Source organism: Felis catus, chromosome A2 (assembly GCF_018350175.1).
Source record: "Felis catus isolate Fca126 chromosome A2, F.catus_Fca126_mat1.0, whole genome shotgun sequence".
NCBI classification, from domain to species: Eukaryota; Metazoa; Chordata; class Mammalia; order Carnivora; family Felidae; genus Felis; species Felis catus.
In genome coordinates this window covers 98,464,541-98,489,944 of record NC_058369.1, presented here as the reverse complement: position 1 = coordinate 98,489,944, position 25,404 = coordinate 98,464,541, and the positions used below count along the sequence as shown (strand labels likewise).

Genomic DNA, 25,404 nt, shown 5'->3' with positions numbered 1-25,404 from the left:
GAACATATAAAACTGACCTACTTAGACGATACATCAGAAATTATATTTAAAAAAATTAGAAATTATGAAAGAAAATTAGAAATTAGAAATTAAATTAGAAATTACAAACTTGCAATTATCAACATTGTTTTTCATGTATAGGAGAACCTTTTCTTCCAAAAGGTCAAGTCCCTAACAGGCTGAAAAGAAGGAACAATGGTTTTCAAGCCTCAGTGCTTCAGGGTTATTGTGGGGAAGCTGTAAATAATGACACACTTGCCTTCAATAATGGAGGATGTTCCCTGAAACAATGAAGAATAAAATGCTTGGGGACCCATTCATCACTGTCTCTGTTTTACATGTTGGAGTTCTGAGTAGCTAATTTCGAAGAAGAAGAATTTATGTGGTTGCCTGCATTTGCCCTTTCAGGATCCATTTTTGGCCCTTTTCTAATAGTTCCTGCCTCAGGAGGCTGACCTCTTCAGACTCCTGCCTGGGTTTGGCCAATAGGAGGCAATTGCAGGAGGAGAGAAGGGGCTGAGTGTATATGACCCACCCTTATCCTCAGGATGTAGTTTTTAGCAGCGGCCGCATCTTACAAAGATGCCCTTCTTCGAAAAACAAAAAACAAAAAACAAAAAAAAAAGGGAATCTCTTTTCCTCTTTTCCCACTAAAGCCTTCTTTTGGGAGGAAGTTGGAACAACAACTTCCTGCTGTTGCCAGTCCCTGTGCACCTCACCGTCCCTGGGTAGTTATATTAATTCTGTTCAAGGTTCATTCATTAAACTTTAATTTCTTCAATTAAACTCCTTAGGTATGTCGTCTGATTCCTTTTGGGACCTTGTCTATTTTAAGAAAAGAAAAAAAAAACTTTCTTAGAAATCACTGCCTTAGAGGAAAGCTTATCATCAAGTCCCCCAAATTCTATAAAAATTTAAAAAATACAACCTGAACTTATCATGAAAACCAGACATTTAAGCTACAGCTTAAAAATATGGAACAGACAAGCTGTAAGCTATCACTACGACAGATAATAAGCATTTAGAAATTAAGGACTGTGGAATGAGATCTACTTAAATTGTACCTTGAAATTCAATGGGATTCAAGACAACCTGTTATCAAAAGGTTTTCTTTTGAAAACGGATTCTCAATACATTTTTCAAACAAAAATGTAAATTTAATAATGAAATGGACATGTATAAAAAATAGTCTGCAGATCAGCAGCTTACCTCTTTGAACTTGTGACTGAGCTTGCTTGTGTCCAGGTCTGATGGGGAAAACATGTCCTCATTCTCAGGCAGCTCAAAGACTTCAATGGCCATGTCGCTGCCAGGAAGAACAGGTCCTACCTCATCCTCTTCTTCATCTGTGGCATATTCTCCTGTCTGAAAGGAAGGGGATTTCAGAAATGGAGCCGTCCTTACCCCAGGTGGAAGTGGGTTATTTGAAAATATTTTATAAAAGGGAAGTAAAATATGTCACCAAACGCTGAAGTGTAAGTAGGCTTTTAAGTCAAGCATGCCTCATGCAGCCAATGTTAGAAACAGTTGTTAGTTCAAAGATCCGAAGTGACATGTCTATGCCATACATAAGTGCATTCCTAAAAATGTAATAGCCATCAGTAGCATCTTTAGTATAGCAACAAAAGTTGTTTTCAGTCTAAACATTTGATGGTTTTACAAAATAAAATTATACTGCTAAGGAAATAAGTAGTTCCTTTAAATTCCCACCACTAAGTGGATAAGTCACCCATTACTGAGAGCAGGGAAGAAGGAAGAGAAGATCAAAAGATTCACGGAGCTGGAAAGGACCTTAATTAAGCCTTACAAAGGTTTAGTAGATGAATTCTTCTAAGGTTTAGAGTTCAATCAGTTGTTTCGTTTGTTTGCTAACAAACGTGTTGGTTAGCAAGTGACGGAAAAGAAAGCCAGAGGTTTCTAACTCACAGCCCACAGACGTGTACGGCTTTGCCTGAACAGTATTTTGATGAATCTTAGTATTTTGTCAATGCTAAAGAAAAGATTCACCTGAGATTCTAGAGTTCCAGTTTTCCTGGAGAAAGCCAAAAATCTGGCAAAATGGGCATGTTGCGACATGAAAACAACTGGCTGGTCAGCAGCGGCTGTCCCCTTTTGGATGGGTCCCACACCTTCAAATACACAACTTTTACCACCCCGTGTTGTTCCATGCTGTTAGCTCACTCCGTGGTACCCGCAGACCCCTGTGAGTACGCGAGTTCATGACCCCGGAATAAATGTTGCTCCACACCACTGACTTCCTTAACATCATTAGAAAGTAGCTTCTCTCCTGGCAGCACTGGGATATGAGACTCTGATTCAAAATAATTATTTGAAATCTATACCTTATGATGTAACTTCAAGATAAATCACTGAGTCACAGGGTCGAAAAACAAAGTTCATTTAATTTGCCCCTGTTCTTTCAGGTAGTATTGCTTTTAATACATGAAACAGACAGGAATTCATATTGCCTATAAAAACACTTTCATAAAGTGTGTGGAATGATCTATTCCTTTGATTAAATAGGCTTAGCGTCTGATTGCTGTTTTTTTTCTTTTGGATCTTTACTATATTCTTCTTGCTAACACTGAAATTCTATTTCTCTTACTGTTTTGCACATGCAGAAAGTCTGGTCATTTACTTCAATGTAATAATTCTTAATGTCTGAAAGACCATTATTAAATTGTCATTCTGACTTCTCCTTTCCAAGTAAAATAACTCTGGTTTCCTCATAGGTCTCATTCTCTGTTCTTGTCTTGGGCCCATACTCAGACTTCTCTCCTAGTCCTCCACACTTGTTTTATTTTTTTTTTTAATGTTTATTTTTTTATATTGGGAAAGAGAGAGACAGAAGGAGCAACAGAGAGAGAGGGAATCCTAAGCAGGCTCCCCACTGTCAGTGCAGAGCCCCACACGGGGCTCGATCCCACCAATCATGAGATCATGACTTGAGCTGAGATCAAGGGCAGGAGGCTTAACTGACTGAGCTACCCAGGTGCCACTCCACACTTGTTTTAAATTGTGGGGCCCAGAAGTAGGTACGATTCCCAGTAAGGAATCTGAGGGCCATTCACTAGGATAAACAAAGTGCCTCAGCAACCTTCAGACACTAGTTCTCCACATGGAGGCTATGGCAGCCTCAATTTTGGTGGCATTTGCATAGAAAAGTAAACTTAAGTGATCTCTGTATGACCTAGTGCCTCAGTACTCAGAACCCCAGGGCTCTTTAGAAACCAGTCTGAAACTGTGTAAATCATAAACACTATTCCAAGTGTCTCTGGCACTGGCAGGAGACAGAAGCTGAGCAGTGGGGGCTGGTGATTCCAGGTACCTTGCACTTATTGGTAAGATTAAATCATAGAAACCTTTTTTTTAAAAAAAAATTTTAACGTTTACTTATTTTTGAGAGACTGAGAGACAGAGCATGAAGGGCAGAGAGAGAGAGAGAGGGAGACAGAATCTGAAAGAGGCTCCAACCTCTGCACTGTCAGCAGAGAGCCTGAGGCGGGGCTCGAATTCACGAGTCATGAGATCATGACCTGAGCTGAAGTTGGACACTCAATCAACTAAGCCACCCAGGTGCCCCTAAATCCTAAAAATCCAGATTTGGTATGACTTTCTGTAAATTAACTCATCTCCTATTTATTCATGTTTTTAGAACCAACAGGTACTTTGTAAATCCCAGTAATGTTGATTAACAGAAGTGTAGTAAGGCTGGTAAGTACACAATCCTGACACCTTGCCAGAAGTTTTGGTTTAGAGACATTAGACTTGTTTTTAAACCTAATTACAACTAGCAGCAAATCCATGCCTTTATTACAAAGGCCTAAACCGGGGCGCCTGGGTGGCTCAGTCGGTTGAGCATCCAACTTCAGCTCAGGTCATGATCTCATGATCTCATGGTTCATGGGTTCAAGTCCCACGTTGGGCTTGCTGCTGTCAGCGTAGAGCCCACTTTCGATCCTCTGTCCCCCTCTCTCTCTCTGCCCCTCCCCCGTGCGCACTCTCTGTCTCTCTCAAAAATAAAATAAATATTAAGAAAATATAAAGGCCTAAACCAGGTATATAAAATTCACTTCTACATCATCGATTTGATGGATTTCCTGAATGACTCAATAAAATCTTAAGCTAAATTTAAAATCTGATGACAATGTGACACATTACGAACATAAAGTTGAAATGAACACTTTGATTTCCCTTTGCCAGCTTGAAAATAGATACTTTTTCACTACATGTAAGGGAAAGAATATAAACATGTGCCTAGAACGGGGCCTGACATATAATAGGATCTCAACAAATATTTTTAAAAGAATATACTCAAGAATGCCAACTGCATTTGCTTGGTAATACCTATAACCTCCTAAGGGGGTTTTCAATCATATAAAAGAAAAGAAGACCCTGTTAAGTCATTTGTTACGAAGGCAGTATTCTGTCACATTTATTATTTTTTTTAATACTTCTTACAGTGAATAACAGGATTAGGGTATATACAATATATGTAATTCTTATCTCTAAGTATAGTTCTGGCTTTGTCATCCATTTTAGTTATCAAAATTACCATCATAAATGTAAGTTATTAAGAGAATTCTTCCTCTTGACTCATTTTTTTTTACTTTGCCAATCTTCTCTCCTCAGTATACAAATTATCTGCAATTCTGCTGAAATTCTTTTTTTTTAATTAAAAACCTTTTTAAATGTTTATTTATTTTTGAGAGAAAGAGAGGCAGAGCACAAGCCGGGGAGGAGAAGAGAGAGAGGGAGACACAGAATCTGAAGCAGGCTCCAGGCTCTGAGCTGTCAGCACGGAGCCCAACGCAGGGCTTGAACCCACAAACTGTGTGATTATGACCTGGGCTGAAGTCCGTCCAACTTAACTAACTGAACCACCCAGGCACCCCTGCTGAAATTCTTTTTATCTTTCTTTGCATCTTTCCATTTACTAATGTTTTGTCTTTTTAATTAGTCTTATAAGCATCCTAAGGTCAAGATAGGTTTTTTTTAATGTCTGTTACTTATTAGAAGCTCTGGATAGGGTGTTTAAAACCTCTCATGCCATGTGGAATTTAACAAAACAAATGAGCAAAGGGAGAAAAAGAGAGAGAGAGAGAGAGAGAGAGAGAGAGAGAGAGAGAGAGAGAGAGAAAGGCCAACCAAGAAATAGACTCTTAACTACAGAGAACAAACTGATGGTCGCCAGAGGGGAGGTGGGTAGGCGGATGGGTTAAATAGGTGATGGGGATTTAAGGGGCACACTTGGGTTTACACTATACGTTAAATAATTGGAATTTAAATAAGAACTTTAAAAAAAATCTTGCCATTCTCTCTTGATGATCATTTACCATTCCCAACATAAACAGACTTTATAATAAAGGATGCATTTACCACAGAACCTCATAATCTTCTAGAAGTTAAAAAGTTACATTAGTAGACTAAGAATAATGTGTTCTGATTCTTTGATCTTTACTGAAAATGGATATTACTTTTATGGTTAATCTGAAAATAAATTACATGGAATGATAGGTTAGTAGAATTTCATAAACCTCAAAATTAGATTGGATTGAATCTGCCATTTACAGAGGAGATGGAAAATACTGCATCAAAAAAAAATATGCCACAACAAAGTATTTCCATTGATATCCATCTCCTCCTTATTTCTGGCCAGATTCAACATCTTTCAAGTAAACAGAGACTCCCGAAAGTCCTTTGTCCCAACTTGAAAATCCACTTTAAAAGAAGTACAAGAACTGACAGAGATAGTAAGGGTTCCTTTTCACAAATCCTCATCTACCTTCTTGATTAATATCTTATACTTCCCTTTTTTTAAGTGTTTTTTTTTTTTTTTAATTTTGAGATAGTAAGAGAGAGAGAGCATGAACAGGGGAGGGAGAGAAAGAGAATTCCAATGCGGGGCTCAATCAAGAACAGTGAGTTCATGACCTGAGCCGAAACCAAGAATCGGACACTTAACCAACCGAGCCACCCAGGTGCCTCTATTCTTATACTTTCTTTTCGCCCTCCCAAATACACAAAAAATGAATAGCAATTCTTTGGTAACTTACTGAGTGCCCAATACTATACTCCTTAAAACTGTATGATATAGGTATTACTATGTCACTGTAATTAGAAGAAACTGACACTCAAGACTATACCCAATGATAGACAATTTGTTATGCTGTTGATGCTACATCCAACACATTCCAAAGCCCATGCTCTTTCTTCTGTACTGTGCTGCTTTCAGTCTACAGATAAAGTAAAGCTTTCTGGGATAAAAAAATGGGAATACGTTCCTTTCATATTTCCCCAACCAAAATGCTGGTGCATAATCCTGTTGTGTTGAGGTTTACCTTCCACATCTCTGAACATTTTCATCCAATTCACTTTGAAGACTTGCACCTGTCTCTAGTGAGCTCCAAACCTTTTGTCCTCTTCTTTTCTCTCATAACATGCTCACTCTGGGCAAGTGCACAGAAGTCTCCTTTGAAGGGTTTGGCCTACGGGTCTGCTCACTGATGTTTCATGCACTCTTTCTTATATAAACCAGAACCACAGCATACAATCTATAGAACTACTGCAGTGTCTTAAAATGGATGGAAAAGATAGCTTCCAAGGCAAAATGAATGCAAAATTCCTCAGATGTTTATGGTCTGTCTCTTTTACATTTCCTTCTCACATCTGGCTTCCTTGAGCTACTCATCTTTATTGTCTCTTCCCAAAGCATTTCATCTCCTATTCCTAGACAACTTCCATTATATTTGTATTACATCAGAGCATTTATTTTATTAAAACAGTAATAAGTGCAGCTAGCTGACAGGTTCTGCCCCTTAGTGAGTATCTAACTTTTGAGTGGTGGGAGCAAAAGCATGTAGACATTCTCGAGCTTTGAACACTCAGGAGAGCTGTAGACCTCATTTTAGGTTTTACAGAAGGAAGTGGCATGATCTGTTATGTTGGTGAGTTGGTTAAGTGGAGACCAACTAAACAATCTTCACTTTGAAGTCACTTAGGCCTGGATTCAAATCCTGGCTCTACAGTGTTGGTAAAGTTAGCTTCCAGGTCTAAGTTTCAATTTCCCTATCTATAGAGTGAGGATAAAAACATCTCCTTAGTGTAACAAGGTTATTGTGAGGTTAAGTTACATGGTGTTCAGTACAAGGTGTGGTACATGGTAGATGCTCAAAACAAGCAATAGCTGCCAGTCGTGGTGGTAATCCTACAACAGCAGCATATACTAAAGCTTCTCCAAGTCTGCATCTTATAACCTGATATTTGCTAAGTTCTGGTCTCAGAAATACAATACCCTGCAAGACCCTGCTACTGTGTCACATGAATCTTTGATAAGCAAATTGGCCATTTCTGAAGCAAAGCTTTTCTTTTCCCTAAACCTGCCCCTCTTCTTATATTCCCAGTTTCGGAGGAGGCATCAGCTTCTGCCCAAGACCAAGAAAACTATCAGGCCTCTGTTCTCCTCACTTATGCCCCGCCCCCTTGCCCCTGCCCTCCTGCCCTAGTGATGCAAGATGAAGACCCATCTACTTCCCTCCTCCTATGAGTCTGCTGCTTTAAGGCTCTTCTAATCCACTCCTTTATGCTTCTACTATATCCTTGCATCACTCATAAAACTTGGGCCTTTTTTTATATCTGCCTTCTCCTATTATCCGCTTTCAACTGTAAGCTCCTTGAGAGCGTCAGGTATGATTTATTCTTGCACTCCCAGTGTGGCTAGCACACCGCTTGGCATATAGTAGGCACTAAACAAATGTTTGCTGAATAAATTAATACAGTTTTAGCCGCATCTGCACAGCACAGCAGAGCCCTGATTTTCCTGTTAATTCTCAGCTTTCAAGTAAGAAATATGGTGGAGCACAGCTGCAGCTCAGGCCTAAATGACCCTTTTGGGGATTTTCTCTTGTTGTCAGGTTCAACCATCAGCAGTAATTTTTGCTCTAGCAATGTTTGCTCTGGTAAATTCCGGGAAACTAAATGGTGCTAATCATAAAAATAGCCTTGATTATGCAGTTTCTGTTGGAATTTGTTTACTGGATCTGAATTTGGTTATATATATTTTCAGACTCAGTTCTGCTAGAGAATAGAAGAGAGTTGCTTTTTCTCTGGAGGAGAAAGACCTCAAACTAACACTTTAATGTTTAAAATTCCTAAATCTGTGCCAGTCATCCAGATGGCTTTCAGCAAAAGTAGCTCCTTCTCTGCAAAGGCATCTCTTTCCATTTTCTGTCAGTTGACTTCTGTGTGTCCTAGTTTTGTAATGTTAGGCCATTTGGTCTCTTTGCTCATCTATAAAATGGGAATAACAGCATCTTCTTCATAAGGTTGTTGGGAGAATTTCCAGTAGCGATACCTTCAAAGTATTAACCATAATGCCAAGAATTTGCTAAAAGACTAGATGACTTTATGACTATGATCATTTTCACCATCCCTGGCTTCTCCAGGACAATGACAGCAAAAAAGCATGGGCTCTGGGGTTGGCGAGACAAGGGCCCCAAAAGAGAAAAAATAATTTCACAGTTGCACAGTAGCTGGCAAGTCATTTAACTTCTATCTTTTATGCTCACCTCTTCTAAAAAAATGGCCCCAAAGATACCAATCTCATAGGATATTGAGAGGATTCAAAGAAATTAAGTACGTAAAACATCCACCATGATGCCTGGCCCAAAATATATATTCCCTACTCCTCTCATTTCTCAAGTCATTCAAAATTTTCTTGTCAGTCTTTGTTCTCAGAATGTTTTCTGATATTTCACTTCATTCTACCTTCTAGAATGTTTCTTAAGCAAGATACATCTAACATCTATATCTAAGTTCCACATTACCCGCCCTCAAGCACTCAGCTTCTCAGATAATTTGCTGACAAATTATTTTTCCTAAAATTCTGACTAGGTAAATTTAAGATTTGCCTATAAATTTTTTTGTAACAACTCAAACTCATTTTTACCCTTCTTAAAATTTCCTAGCAATTGTGGTAGACGGTTTATAAGTTAGCATCTGATTTTACAGTATTTTAAATGCCTTCTTTAGTTTTATTTTTTCCTCTCTTCCTTCCTTTTATAAGTACACTCCTGAAAAGCAGGGGCTCTATTTTCCACTATGGCAGGCTCTACAATGATCCCTAAGGATCCTTCTTCCTGGGTAATCATGCTCTTCTATAATCCATTCTCCCTTGAATGTGGGCTGGACCTAGTGACTCGCTTCTAAAATCGAGACTACAACAAAAGCGATGGGATGTCCTTTCTGAGATTAGTTTACAAAAAGACCATGACTTGCGTCTCTTTTGTCCTCTTGCTCTTGAGAAACGAGCTGCCAGGTTGTGCATGGCTCTGTGGAGATGCCTACATCGTAAGGAACTGAGGTTTCTGGCCAGCAGCCAGCAAGGACCTGAGGTGTGCCAGTGGTCACCTAAGGGAGCTTGGAAGTGCATCTTCTGTGTCCTGCCAACACCTGCAAGTGGGCCTGGAAGCAGATCTTCCCCCAGCGGAGCATGGAGATGACTGGGGCTCTGGCCGACACCTTATTGCAGCCAGGGACAGATCTTGAGTCAGAGGCATCCAGTTAAATGGACTCAAAGATACTGTAATGTAGAAATACTTCCTATTTTAAGTTGCTGAGTTTGGGTCATAATTTGTTATACACCAACAGAAAGGGGGTACTGCCATTACAAGTGCAGAAAAATGTGGAAGTGACTTTGGAAACAGGCAGTGAAGGAAGGCTGGGAGGATTTTGAAGAGTATCTTAAAGCAAGCCTAAATTGTCTGGAAAGCACTGTAAGTGGAAATCTGGAGGAATGGGGGGGGGGGGTTCTTGTGTAGTGGCAGAAAGCTTAGCAACATTATCACCTTCTATAAGGAGAAAGTAAGAAATGTCCCCGGTGAACGGAGTGATCAAGCTAAGTAGATTTCCAAACAAGTGTTGAAGGTGCTGCTTGATTTCTTCTTGCTGCTTATGGTAAAATGTGACCAAAGAGAGAAATTGAGAGGACCATTAAACAGAAAGGAACTAAGACCTTGATGGTTTTTAACATCTTGATTCTAAAAATAAGAAATAGTTTCCAAAGTTCAAACCCAGGGTACTGCCAGGAGAACATGGCCTAAAAATGAAGCAGAGGGTGGAACTAAAATCTTTTGTTAAGAATTCTGAACTTAGGTATGGAGGTTCCTCAAAAAATTAAAAATAGAAATTCCACTACTGGGTATTTACCTCAAAAATACAAAAACACTAATTCAAAATGATATATGCACCCCTATGTTTACTGCAGCATAATTTACAACAGTCAAGATATGGAAGCAACCCAAGTGTCCATTGATAGATGAACGGATAAAGAAGATGTGGTATGAATATGTGTGTACATATGTATAATTATATATATAACAAAATATTCCTCATTCATTAAAAAGAATGAGATCTTTCCATTTGTGACAACATGAATGGACAGAGAGGATATTATGCTAAGTGAAATCAGTCAGAGAAAGACAAATACTCTATGATTTCACTTGTATGTGCAAAATAAGAAATAAAACTAATAAACAAACAAACAATAAGCAGAAACAGACCATAAATACAAATAACAAACTGATGGTTGCCAAAGGGGAGGGAGGTAGCGAGATGGGAAAAATAGGTAAAGGGGAGTAGGAAATACAGGTTTCCAGTTATGGAATGAATAAGTCACAGGGATGAAAGGTACAACATAAGGAATATAGTCAATGGTACTGTAATAGTATTGCATGGTGGCAGATGGTAGCTACATTTGTGAGCACAGCAATATGTATAAACTTGTCAAATCACTGTGTTGTACACCTGAAACTAATGTAACATTGTGTGTCAACTACACTTAAATTTAAAAAAAAAAAAAAGAGGGCTGAGGAATAGCAGTTACATGTACTACAATTTGTAATATTCCACTATTGAGGCAGTTTTCAACCACAGTTTCTAAAGTTTTACTTTCTAGGAATATCCTAATTCTATCCATCTCAGGCTCTATAATCTTTCCCCCTTCAATGATTTTACTCTATTGAATCTGCTGATGAGTATTCAAATACCAAATATCTTTAAAAAGACTTTTATTTTCTTTCTTTCTTGGAAGAAATTCTCTTAAAATAATTACGTTTCTCTTCTTTATTGTTTGTTTTTGAGAGAGGGAGAGAGAGAGAGAGAGAAAGAGACAAAGTGTGAGCAGGGGAGGGCAGAGAGAGAGGGAGACACAGAATCAGAAGCAGGCTCCAGGCTCTGAACTGTCAGCACAGAGCCTAATACGGGGCTTGAACTCATAAACCGTGAGATCATGACCTCAGCCGAAGTCTGGCACTTAACTGACTGAACCACCCAGGTGCCCCAAAATAATTAAGTTTCTAACTATAATTACATTTATTGAAAAAAATGAAATATAACCCCCAAAAGAATTCTGAACTTAGGGAACACACACACACACACACACACACACACACACACATATATATATATACATATATATATATATATATATATATGTATATATATATATATATATATTTTAATAATGTGTAATAAGCAAGTCTTTCACACGCCCTAAAGAGAGACTATCTATTTTCCAAGGCTGTTCACTATACAAACATCATTAAAAAGGTAGTATGAAAGAAAGGCTATCAGTGCCTCTGCTCACATGGCACACAGAGAAGTCAGGCCCACTGGGGAACTGTCCCCAATAATATCTATTCTTATTTCTATACCATCTTGGCTTTTGGTGAATTTTCCCATTAGTATGATTCTCTCTCAGCTACACTGATCAGTGTGACCCAAAGTGGTTGGGACTAAATCCATTCAGTCGTTTCATATAATTAAGACTACTATTAAATGAACTCCAAGCAGCAGAATGAGTCCAATGTATAGTAACTGAGATCAACCACATTCCCCAGGCTTTCAGACCCTACTGGCTAAATAAGTCCTATAAACCATTGGTGTTTACCTTAGAAACTCAGGTGGCTCTATCCTTAAGCTTTTTTATTTATTTCACTCGGCCTAAGGTATTAGTCCAGATATAACAGGATGTATCAGTGATTGCCCAGACTTGGTACTGGCCCCCAGAAGAAAGTCTAGGATTCAGGGCAATCCTATCATCTTATAACAACCCTGGCCAGCAAGTTGAGATTGATCTGAATGCCTTTCAGGGCTGAGGTGGTATCCCTGATCACATCACCTAAAGTCAGGAACAAATTTTGCACCATCTTATCTAATTAAATGAGTCTAACCCTAAGAATAATTGCCTGCACGATGCATATAACAAATAAGTCAGCTACCACTCAGGAAAGCAACCCTTAGTAATCAAGAACAGTCTCATTTTAGAAGGATCTCTAGAATCATCTAAGGGTTATGTGATATAATGATGGTGTTTCTTTAAATACATAAGGCCTCTTATGACCACCCTTGTGGTGAAGCTATGTGAGCAACTCAAAGAGTCTGATCAATTGCCACAATCTGTTTCCATGATTTGCCATCTCAAACTTAACCTGTTAGTCTGTAATTTTCCAAGTGACAGACTAATCAGGTAATGGACAACAGCTCAAGAGTCAGTAAAAAATATATATAACAAGGTTCATCAAGGGGAGTACTAGGCAGAGCCAAAAGAATGGCCTTGAGTTATGCCCATTGAGCAAAGTGACCATGTCCATTCTGGGGTGTGCATAACTAGTGCTGAGGCTGGAAAACCTAGCAGACAGCTTTGGACAGCTTAGCTGAGCCCTTAGTGAACCAAGGCCAGGCATTTCAATAAACTTCTAGGGACTGAAGGCCTCACTGAGCTAGAGGCCTTGTTTCTACAAACTGGAAAGCTGCTACTTGCTCATGAAAATCTAAGATGCTGCTGGGCCAGGTTGGTAGCTTTCTTGAATCTATCATTCCCATTTGACAAGCCAGGTTTGTTGGGCCTTTCCAACTTTATTGATCAGGGAGATCAAGCTGACCTATCCCAAACTGAAACTATTAGACCAGAGGGTCACAAGGCCTCCATGGGTCAGACATGTAGTTTCAGTTCCCACAAGAGCTTAGTAGAAGGTTAATAACTGACTTTTTTTTTTTTTCTTTTCTCAGTTGCTGCATCAGACGTGCAGTGTTGTTATACTGGGAAATGGCTGAGTAGTCTGGCAGCCATTACATGTTTAAATAAGCTGTGATTGCTCCTTCTTTGCCTGGGATTCTATACTGTTCCTGTTGGACCGTCTGGGAGGAAACAGGGAGAGTGGCCTACATATGCTACTATTAGTGTTCTCCATGTGGCAATCCCTGAATAGTAAAATATCCGCTGGCACTAATGGGACAAAGAAGGGCAGGTGTATGTGTAACATATCAGGCCGTTTTGTTTCCCTTCCCACTGTGAGCTCTGCCCAAACCACATCAGTTGAATTTGGTCATCCTTTCTCATGATGGCATCCTTTCTCATGATGGCATCGGTGAGGTGATGATTTGTGAGCCAGTATCCACAGAACCATGAGGTTGAGTGCCTCTCCTCCCAAAGTTCCCCAGCATACTCAAGGGGTTCATACAGCATTTAGTCTCTCTGGAGGACAAAAGAGATCTCAGCCTGATCCCTAATCACCTTCCTCCTTAGAGCAGCTGAGTTCGTGTTAGAAAGGGGAGGTATCAAGGGGCATAGAGGCAGAGGGCAGCCCTGTGTCACTAATAAAGCACATTTACTTTCAGTTTTGAGCAGTGCGGTGGTTACTCCTGTTTTAACCAAACTTCCAATGTCTACCACCTAAAGCAATATGTAAAGCGCTGTATATCATTACTGATACAACCCAGTTAGCTTTGGGGAGTCTTTGACCCAGCAGTCACAGTTTTGACTCCCATAGCAGGAACTGTTATGGGCGCTATCTCAACCTGGAGTCCAATCCTAAGTTTGGTTTGGTTAGAACATAAGGAATGGGGAAGTTTTCCAATGCGGTCAGGCTGACTGTAAGAATTTAGTTAGGACGCCTGGGTGGCTCAGTCAGTTAAGCGTCCGACTTTAACTCAGGTCACGATCTCGCAGTCCGTGAGTTCGAGCCCCGCGTCGGACTCTGGGCTGATGGCTCAGAGTCTGGAGCCTGTTTCAGATTCTGTGTCTCCTTCTCTTTGACCCTCCCCCGTTCATGCTCTGTCTCTCTCTGTCTCAAAAATAAATAAACGTTAAAAAAAAAAAAGAATTTAGCTAGATTGTTGTGGGACACTTTCTCGTTCTCTAGCAGGTTATTTTCATCAGCATGATAGACCAGTTAGGATCCAAATACTTATGGATGATTTTCCATAGGAGTTTGTCTGTCTCAAAGATCTCTCCCTGACAGGGACAATATTGATATTGCTTTATAGCAACTAAGATGCACCACAAAATACTTTGAGACCTTGTACTGTCTGGATGACTACAGCTGGCATAACAAACTGCAGGAGGGGCTGAGTCACAAGGCAGCCCGACTGTTGCTATTTCTCCGTAATTAGCATAATATGCCTTGCTTCATAACCTCCACACTGAACTCACTAAAGCTCTAAGGATTTCCCAGGCTCCTGAGCGTGACAATTGAAAATCCCTTCCTTTCAAGCTAGATGTCAGTGTGTTTCTCTAGGACTGTGGTCCGACCAAGGTCAGAATGTTCTTCTAACCCAGAATAGGTCTTTGTACTAGTTGACACAGACATATTTTTGTGCTGATTCCTCAAACCCCAATTTCCGAAGAGTGCTGAGAAGAAGGCTGGATGATACCTGCATAAGCAGGCGTGTGTGGAGAAGAACCCTGAGCTAGGTAAGCTGCATCTTTTATAACAGGCAACGTTACCACCCTTGCTCCAGGGGAGAAGACTACCTGTACCTTCTAAGACTGTTCACTACACAAACACTGGATAGTCCAGAACAAAGGGCAGTCAGTGCCTCAGAAATATGAAGGTCTCATGGAGAATTGTTTCCCAATTATTAATGGGAAAAAAAGTCTAGAAATTCAGCTGATTTTTAAAGTCCCTAAAATATTGTCCAATTTGCCTTTTCAAAGACGGTCCAACTAGTATTCCTTTCCACATACTCTGCCTGCAGGTAAACTGGTCTTTTTACTTCTTGAACATATCCAATATTGACCCAACTTCTAGGTTACAGAAAACAAACAAAAACCACAAAAAACTTCTTGCAAATAAAAATTAACACCACAAATCTAAATTCATACTTTTATTTTGTACATCCTTCACGGTGATGATTCTTTTACACTATGCTTATCTAGCCTTTTGACAGGTTGCCTTGAAAGTGCTTTAAATTCTTTACCATATATATTTACTGTTTCCAAAACAAAATAGTGAGCTTCTTGGGAGTGTAAACTATATTTTTCCATGAGTCAATATTCCTAATTCAATTCCTCTTCACAAATGCTACCTACTCACTAATATATAATGCCACTGTCTTTAAGTTCCTGATAAATATATTCTATATGAGGAGGGAACGAAAGATTCCTATTTTTCCCACTGAGATCCAGAATTAAACAGTCAACAGACCAAAGTAGACCTCTGTAATTCAAATGTCACACTGCAATTTCAAATTGGCAGCCTTCCTTGAGTTTCATTTTACTTGCCAAGGAAACAATGAAGCGCTTATTCTGATGCCAGCAGAACTGTGGGAAGGGACAGAGAGATTTGTATTTCCCTGAATTTATAATCTGCAGAAGAGAACAACTACAGGAACCAAAGTGGCACATGTTATACGATTACTTTAATAATTCTATAATTCTACAACTAATTGAATCTTGGAAAATACAAAGTGATGCATATGATTGCAAAAATGCTAACCAGAAGTTATAGAAATGAAAAGGTAAAATCAATACAAACATCATTGATGGTACTTCTATGGATTATCTATGAATTGATGATAAACACTATCTCGATTTTACAATTTCCTTTCAGAGAGAATAAGTCTACTCCTTTCCTCACGGCTGTCTGGTGGTTCGTGGCAGCAATTCTTTCTGACAAAGTCCTGCAGCACCAGGACTCAAAGGTCAGTTTTCCTGGCATCTTTAGGCTGGACAACTCCAGCTATGATCGCAGCTAACTCCTTCCCACAAACGCCCATAATCCGAGGCCTGCTACAATGCATATTCTGTTTCACTAGGTCTGAGGCTGGGTGGGGAAATGTGTAATTTTAAAGAAGTACCATGAGATTGTCACATTGAGGCAAGTTTGAGACAGAGTTGTAGGGTCATTTTGTAAATGCTGGGGAGCAGGAACTAGGTCGGAGTCATTTTGTATCCATATAGCGGCTAAATGTAAGAACTGTCCATGGCAGATATTAATTTTTCATTAAATATTGAGTTGACAGAATATTTACAAAACATATAGACAGTATATGAATAAAGATAAAACCACTACCAATGAACAACCCAGTACAAGAAAAGGAGCAGTATCACCACATTGTAGAGTCCTCTTGTGTGTGCTTTCCTGTTTTAGTTGCTTGCCCTTCAAAGTAATCCTGCTGGATTTTATCATTCTTGGTTTTTCTTCAGTTTTATCATATTTATGTATAGCAAAACAATGTATCATTTGTTTTTAATGGTTCTAAACTTCATATAAGTGGAATTCTATTGTATTCTTCTGTGCCTTTTTTATGTTGAATGGTATGTCCCTGAGATTCTACCAGTTGCCATGGGATTGCTGAAACCACTTCTGTACATCATTCCACTGTAAGAATACACCACAGTATTTTTGCCCATTCTCTTGTTGGTAGAGATAGCAGTTGTGTCCAATTTTTTTTCTCTTATAAGAAAAGTATTAGAACAATTCTTACAGTTCATGTATGTAAGACTTTTACTAAGTGTTTAGAAGAAGTCAACCTTACTAGATAATGTCAAATTGTTTTTCATTGTGGACGGGCCGATGAATATTCCTGTGTGCAGAGAATAAAAGTTCCTTTTACTCCACATCCTCACCAAAACTTAAAATATTCCATTTAAATCAATTCAGTAGCTATCAAATGGTATTTCATTTTTGGTTTTTAATTTTTACATCCTGATTGCTAATATGTTCAGGCATCTTTTCATATGTTCATTGGCCACTGAGGTTTCCTCTTCTATGACATGATCATTAAAGCCAATGCTATTCTTTTCTTATTGGCTCACAGAAGTACTTTTTATATGACTCTCTTTCAGTTATTTATTTTTCAAACATTTTCTTCCAGCCTCTGGTCTGCCTTTTGGCTTTCATAAAGGTATTCTTCTGATGAACAGAAGTTCTTAATTTTAATACAATTTTCTCAATCCTTTCCTTTATAGTTTTGCTTTCTTAGGTGTTTTGTGTAGAAACATTTCTTACAGTGAGGTCATAAAGATAGTCTTCCACAGTGTCTTCTAAATTTTCTTTTTGCATCTAAATAGTTGATCCACCTGGAGTGAATTTTTAGATACAGACTGAGACTGGGGATTGCAACTACACTGTTTTCTCTTCACTAAGAAGCCTAACATTCCCCAGCTCACCTGGAGTGTGATCTGCATGACTAATCCAATTTTCATGTATGTGAGGGACTGCTTCCGGACTCCTTGACCAACTTGTTCCTTCTTTTGCTCCAGGGACTAAATTTCTACAGCTTAGTAATAAATATCTCTCTTCTAAGGCATGTGAAATGTTACTTTTTTTTCCTGGTGCATTGTTCGGATTTCCTATGGATTGTAGCAATAGCTTACCAAATTCTATTTTTAAATTCTTTACAATTCTTTTCACTGGCATTGCATTGAATGTATAAATCTACTTAGAGAAAATTGACTCAATTAAACTACTGAGTCTTCTAATCCATGAATAAGGCTTCTTTTCCCTTTCATATAAGCCTTCTTTAATATATTTCAATAAAATTCTTTCCCTGAGGGTCTTGCCTATGTTTTATTAGGCAAGGTCTTGCCTTTTACCAAAGGAATTAATAATTTATAAGTTATATCCTCTCTCTGTAGACACATTGAAATACATGCTATATTTTATATTAATTATATGCCCAGCAAATTTGCTAAAATCTTATAATTTTAGTAATTGATCTTTAGGTATATTTGAGGTTTTCCAAATAGATAATCACATCACCTGCAATAATAACAGTTTCATTTCTTGGGGCAACCTGGGTGGCTCAGTTGGTTAAGTGTCAGACTCTTCGTTTCGGCTCAGGTCATGATCTCGTGGCTTCGTGGGTTTGAGCCAAACATTGGGCTCTGCATTGGCAGCACGAAGCCTGCTTGGGATTCTCTGTCTCCCTCTCTCTCTACCCCTCCCCCACTCACACTGTCTCTCTCTCTCTCTCAAAAAATAAATTAATAAAACTTAAAAAAAGTTTTATTTTTTCTTCTCCAATGTATTTCTTTTTTTCCAATGTATTTCTTTTACTTCTCGCCTTCTAGTATGATGTCAAATGCAAGTAGTGATTGATGTTCAAATATGAAACCATACTTGTATTACTGGCTAAACTCTATGTCACCATAATCTCTCTTTTAAATGTTCTTGGATATGATTTGTTAATATCTTATTTAGGCTTTTTCTTTTTGCATTGTTTTATGAATAGGATAGGCCTGTAAGCCTTCTTTATCATCATCATATGGTTTGGTACCAAGGTTATACCTCATTACCTCATACATCTCACACCCTCAAGGTTTTACTATATTCCTAGTATCAGAGTTGTTCTACTTTCACTTTTGTCCTCTGGAAGAAGTTATACAGGACTGGAGACACCGGTTCCAGTTTGGTATAATTGATAAAATAATTGGGATCTTATCTTTTTTCCTTTCTCCTTTTTTCTCCCTTCCCTTTTTACTTCCTCTCTGCATCCACCCTCTTCTGTTGTCTGTTACTCATGGTGATTTGTACTTTGAAACTGTAAGCTCATTTTTTTGAAACTTTAACATTTAGGCTTTGATTGAAGATGAATACTCGATAAAGGGTATTTTTTTTTCTCTTAAAGGTAGCATAAATTCAGATTGCTGTGATCAACATGTCTCAGGAAAAATTTTTTCTTCCCTTCTGTCCAGCACCAAGGTTTAACAAGGCAGTTTCTCACATAGTGGAGTTTAGATTTTATTTTCATCTTATATAGTAGTGTAGCCCATGGGACTCAAGCTTCACTATGGGGGTTTCCAATTAGACATCCCACTTTGGGTAGGCCCTGGGCTTTGTCTACTGTAACTCAAAGCAGTATCAATTACAGTCTCATCATAATATGCAGAATACTTACAATAAATATAACATTATGAAAATGAAAGAAGCCAGATATTGAGAAGTGTGTACTTTATGATTCTGTTCAAATGACATTCTAGGATTGACAAAATTAATCTATAATGTTAGAAAACAGATAGATATTTGGTTTGGGCTGAGAGTAACTGCAAAGTTCTATAAGAAAATTATTTGAGGTCATGAAAATGTTCTGTATCTTGATTGTGGTGGTGGTTATTCATGAAACTGTCTATCTACATAAATACATTTACAATTGGTGCATTTTATTGTATATAAATTATCCCTCATTAACACTGACGCTAATATATGAAATATGAATATATAATGATAAAAAGTCGAATTATATTCTAAAGATCCAAACATTTTACTCTGTCAATTTTATGTCAATAAGATAATTTTTTAATCTCTTTAAGACCTGGAATTTCAGAAATCCATTAAGAGTTTTTACCACTACCCTTACAAGCATCAGTATCAGCTTAAAATAAATGTAATACTTATCAGACCTACTAAACCTCCATAATAAAGCTGCTTTGAAACACTGGTCTTTGGTCAGGTCACCATTTAGTTCTTACTGCTGAAGAAAAGAGATTTCTATGATTGATGGCTATTGGGCAAAATAAGAGAAGATGGCTATCTATGCAATATTGATCTTGACATCACTTAGGCCATTTCAACTACTCTGTTTCTATTGTATGTTTACGCAGTTATGACTAAAAAGAAGTCATGTCAATGTCAGTGACCAAATTCTTATTGCTGAAGTCCAAAGATTTTCAAGGAATGAAGTATGTATATTCATTTTTTTTCTGGTTTTATGTGCAAACAATTTTGGTGCAGTGTGATAGAGACAAGGTCTTCTTGCAAATTCACGTTCTTTCAAAACAATTAAAATGTGGAGGTAAAATCCCACAGAAAGGTGCTAAATCCCAAATACCAAAGGACAAGCACAGATTATTCCTCAGTCCCTATCTCTAATCTCTAGTCTTACCAGGTTTGACAATCCTTTTCCCATGTACTCTACGCCAGTCTTGCCTCCTTATTTCAGATTATGCTCCTAACTAAATTTTATTCTCCTCATTTAACTCTGTTCTCCAATTTTCATCTTAACGTTCTTTGAGTGATTCAATTCAGTTCAATTTCTTGGCTTCCTCTAATCTGCCCAGCGCTAGGCTCAGGCTGGTATGTATTAAAAATCAACCAGCTACTGAAACCTGTCACTGAAGAGATTATAAACTAGTGGGGAATATTTATGGGTAAATAATGGTAGAGAGAGATGTGCAGTACTATTGACTCATACAGAAAAGGGGCCCCAGCCCAGCTGAGACAGTCTAAGAAGGCTTTGTAGAGAAGACACATGAAACCTAAACTGAGCCCTGAAAAGTAAACAGGATCACCGGGCATACAAGGGCAACCAAGAATGAGTGCAGGGAATGGCATTCTAGGAAGAGAAGAGAGAAGGAGCAGAGGCATGGCGAAGCCACAGGATCCCTCGGGCCCACTGGACAGTAAGGCTGATAAGGCCCATCTCCAGTGGTGCCTTTTTATATCCTATAACTTTTTGGTATAAAACTATATTCAACTTACAAATATTCTTAAAGTTGGAAAAATATTGTCATTCCTGTTATTTCTGTGACATCTCTAACACTGCAAAGCCTGTTCGTCATTGTACTATAGAATTGTTCTAGCATGATTTCTAGGATGTACAAAGTCTATATTCTCAGAGGAATTTAAGGGCATAGAAAATTTGATAGAGTTTATTTAGTATTTTGTAACTCACTCATGAATAAATATCATCACAATGTGATAGTTGGAAAGAAAATAACATGAAGATATTCAAATCACTTGCATTATGATAAAATAAAGAAAATAAGCTACAAAAAAGATGACAATATTTAGGCAAAGGTTTCTATTTTAACCTCTATCTTCCCTTGACACTATCCATCTTCCTGTCTGTGCTCAATATTACAAATAATAATTTTTTCACATACAAAGAATATATTTCTAAAGAAGATCTTTCAAGTATAGGAGGATGTCTAACTCCAGGAGATGGTGTGTGTGTGTGTGTATACGTTTACACTGCTTAGGCTAGATCAAGCATGGATACAATCTTCATCTAAATGTTTTCCAAGCATCTTATGATTCTAGGTTTCAATGACAACGACCAGTACTGTAGATTTGGGGATCACAAACTAAAGGGTGTAATTAAATTTAATGGTTTTAAAGATCCAAATTGGAGTCTATAAACAAGTTGTTAAAAAGGTCTTATATTTCTCCTATTCTTCAGGCTCCTCTTATCACCATAATCCAATCTCCACTTTAAACATATTTGACTTCCATTTTTAAGCTCTCCCATTTCTGTTACTAGCAGCTAAAGATAGTGAGAATTATTTTGTCACTTGAAGTGTAATACGTTTTTAGACATTTTCCTATGTCCACTGTGTAAATCATGCAAATAAGTACTTGTATAATTTAAAGATACTGTGCATTTAGTTTTTTGAAAAATTAAAAACTCTATATCCAAAGATTATTTTCTAAAATAACAACATTGGATTTAAAAACACTGTATTGTATAAACATTATACAGCCTTGTGATTGGGTATCTTTTTCTTCCCCTTTAATATAAATTACAAAATACTTAAAGTGTTAAGGGTTAAAAACATCCATGGTTAAATGTTAAGGATTGAGTCCAACTTGCAGAACCTGTACCTGTAATATGTGCTATATTTCAGAATTAAATATTATTTTTCAAATGATAATTTCTCCAACTATCATTCAACATAGAAAACACGCGGCTCTAGAGTTCTTTTGAGCACACAGCTAGTTAATAAGACACATAGAATATTTAATTTCACACAGGAAGCAGAAAAGTACAGATAAGCATTATTTTCCACCAAAAAAAAAACAAACCTTAAGGAAATAGTTGTTATTGTTATTGCAGTTGCCAGACACTCCTTGCAATTCAGCCACAGTGTTCTAAAACAGTTGACAACAAAAATTAAAGAAGGCTTTTTCCCTATTAAAGAGAGCAGCCTAATGATAAAGGACAGAAAAAACACTGAAGTTCTGGTGCCTGCTATAACACAAACGTTTGAGAACTGAGAGAATGCCCCCCACTCATAGGTTCTCAACATTAAGAACAGTATAAACTCAATCCACATTATTAAAAGGCCATCCACAGTAACTGCAATCTCTTTTTCACACAACATAAGCTGTTTCCAACCAGGAACAGCAAACGGCAGGAGTCAAATTTAATGTTATCCCTGTAATACTTTTCACCTAAAAATTATATTCTTATAAATCATTCAACACTTATGCAAACCATAGCTTCTACTATATTTCTGTCTCTAATTATTAATGTTATTAATGTTAACACAAGCAATAAAAATGCATATCCATGTAGGCAGCTGCTCTAAATCATATTCAGTACTTTAAAAGGTTCTAAAAACTAAACTACTGTTCTCATGATATAGTTATAATGATATTAATTCCAGTAATGAAAAAAATTATGGAAGCGAGATTAAATTATGCTTTAAGAGAAGGAGCCTCGGTTTCTAGAGTGATGATTAACCTTGTTATAAACTACTGCCCGAAGAGACTCTGAAATAACACCTATAATCTAAGATTTTAAAATGTAATAAACATAATATTTTAAGAGTATATTTAAAGAAGCAAACCAAAATAATCATATAATTGCAAAGTGCATGTAAAATAGTTTATTTGAATGTGAACGACCATATGTATTCCTTAATTCAAAAAAGTGGTACAGCACCAGTTCATACTTCATTTCTAGTCTGAGCCCAACTGTATTTCACATTGCATAGTGATCTTGGATAGAAACATCTACCTACAATTTACATACATGACCCATGTTACACAAAACATATATCAAAATTACATCATCCCACCATTGAAAGGCTAGACATTGATAGTTGTGGAGTATGACAGGAGATTAAATTTGTTATTGAAAATTAAAATCTAGTTGAAAAATTTACCATACCCCCAGAATTTCGTGGGATAGTGCTGACTGTGTGAGGGGCTTACTGAAATCCTCCATCGTTACCTTCCAGATTGTTAAAGAAAGAAAGAAAGAAAGAAAAAGAAATGAACAATAATTCTATTATTCAGAAATGCAGTTGCTAATTACAGATATATTCAGATCTATATTTCAATTATTCAGATTTAATCTTCCTCTTCTTTACAGGATCCTGCCCTTTACTCTTCAGGCTTTGGGCAGAGCCCTTTTTATTTATTTATTTTTTTTATCACAATGTTTAACAGAGAGTAACCAGAAACAGGAATGTAAATTAAAATTGATTTGGTTGTTTGCTTACTTTAAACTCTTCTGGTTTAAATATTCGGGAAAAAATCATAAAGAGCAGAGATTTCAATAAAGTTTGGGAATTATCTATAAATTTTGAATTCTGCTGAATTACCACTTATAATTTCCTAAAGCATTAAAACAGCTATATGCAAGCACACACTATACATGATGAGGTATTCTTAATCCTAAATATGGTTTTGATAGAGAACTACTGTACTTTTACAATTTCAGGATATATTTCTCACACTGCAATGTTTTCCCCACAGGCAATTCAAGCAAGCAACTCCCCTCTGTCAATGTGACAAGTTCCAAGTTAGAATCAACCTTGGATGATTTGACCCAAACCAGAAGCTATCTATCCTTCAGTAGACAATGCTGATCTAAGCGCTGGCTCTGGAAATTAGTTGGATGAACTCGGTTGTCCTGCATTTAATTAGAGGTTTTCCTGGCTGGCCCAGGGAATGTCACAGGGGATATTGTGAAATAAAAATGATTCTAACTTTGAAATCACAAGATGATTCCATAAATGATAAGAAAAGTGAGAAGCCAAGTGATTGATTACACAATTCAGAATTAACAATGATGTGTAAATCAATACATTGTTCAATTACATATAAAATTAACTCAGTTATTCAAGGACCATTTACCCACTGGATAACCAATATTGGTCCTTCTCACCTTCATTATGTCTGTTGGCCATTTTTACTTTTCATTAACAAAGAGGGAGAGAGTAAGTAAAAAATAGGGGCATACCACTTAAATTGATTTAACATTAACACTATTTGGTACTATTAGTAAAAAAATTAAATCAAGGAGATAAAATATTTACGCAAGAGTGGATTTTCATTATTTGTACAGCTTCATTTCTCCTATGCACAGAAAATTAACAGTTGGTTTAACTGAGCATGTTTTGGCCACACACAAGAAAGGGAGAATTATAAGTCAGAGAGGAGCATGAGAAAGAGACAAAGAAAAAGACTCCTTGACCTTTTCAGTAAAGTGAAGGTTACTTGGAATAACATAGTAGCAAGCATCTGATTTCTATTTCTACAACTTGAAGACAAAAGAAAAAGTTTAACCTAGAGCTAAACTCTAATTTAAAAAACAAAATCATATACTCAATTATTCTTCTCTAAAGTCCTGTCTTCACAGGATACTTAGGGATTATCTACCTAGAATAAGATTAATTCTCCAAGCACTTGATTCCCCCATTATTAGAAATACAGAATAAAGAATCACATAACCTAAGTATTACAAGAAACTCCATCACTCGAAACAGGAATCCTCTTTCCAACATCTCTTGTTCCCCAGTTATTCTGTGTGTGCCTGAACAAAGACAGACCCATCAGCCCACTCCATTCAAAAACAGCAAAGTGTTGTAAAAAGTCCCAACTTTGGAGACAGGAAGACTCTATTCCCATACTAAATCTGCCAACTACTGGCTGTATGACTAGAAAAAGCCTCATTTGCTTTGTTTGCCTCATTTTTAGAAAAAAAAAGTCTCTTCTGTGTGCTGTAAAGATTATATGAAATCATCCAGGGAAATGCACCTTGCAAAGTGCCAGGCACTGAATATTTATTTACCTTCCTTAGTCCTGAAAAATACCTGCTCAGGTGACAATCAACTTTGCTTTCTTTAAAAAAAAAACTAGGCAAACAAAAAAAAAAATCTTTATGATGTGCTCTTAGGTATAAAAGTTGAGTAACAAACACTCATTTTGCATTTACTCAAATTGGAGAAAATCTAACATCAAGCAAACAGCTTTAGGGGCCTGAGTTGAAAACTTTTGGGGCTGAATGGAATCAGTTCCTCAAAATAACTGGAAGTATGTAATATGTAGCACATGATCTAAAATTTTCACTAGGAGAGCCTTAAAGAGCTATCTTATTTTACCTCTTTCCTTG

The 25,404-nt window shown here is 37.4% G+C and overlaps 1 protein-coding gene and 1 long non-coding RNA gene across 23 annotated transcripts in view; one reads left to right on the top strand and one right to left on the bottom strand.

Moving 5' to 3' along the window:
• PPP1R9A (protein phosphatase 1 regulatory subunit 9A) overlaps positions 1 to 25,404 on the bottom strand; it is a 323,281-nt gene that overhangs the window by 70,284 nt on the left and 227,593 nt on the right. For 13 of the 22 annotated variants that reach the window (XM_045052398.1, XM_045052388.1, XM_045052389.1 and 10 more), the window contains 3 exons: positions 23,176 to 23,238; positions 22,086 to 22,151; positions 1,210 to 1,365 (listed from right to left, as the gene is read on the bottom strand). In XM_045052398.1, coding sequence (XP_044908333.1) covers positions 1,210 to 1,365; positions 22,086 to 22,151; positions 23,176 to 23,238 — 285 coding nt within the window. The remainder of the gene's footprint in view (positions 1 to 1,209; positions 1,366 to 22,085; positions 22,152 to 23,175; positions 23,239 to 25,404) is intronic. The other 9 variants (XM_045052394.1, XM_011280391.4, XM_045052396.1 and 6 more) reach the window with 3 other exon arrangements.
• On the top strand, positions 14,738 to 24,302 carry LOC109497458. The gene is made up of 4 exons (XR_002153675.3): positions 14,738 to 15,798; positions 15,891 to 15,981; positions 19,886 to 19,963; positions 23,766 to 24,302. It is a non-coding gene; the product is annotated as an uncharacterized LOC109497458 (long non-coding RNA).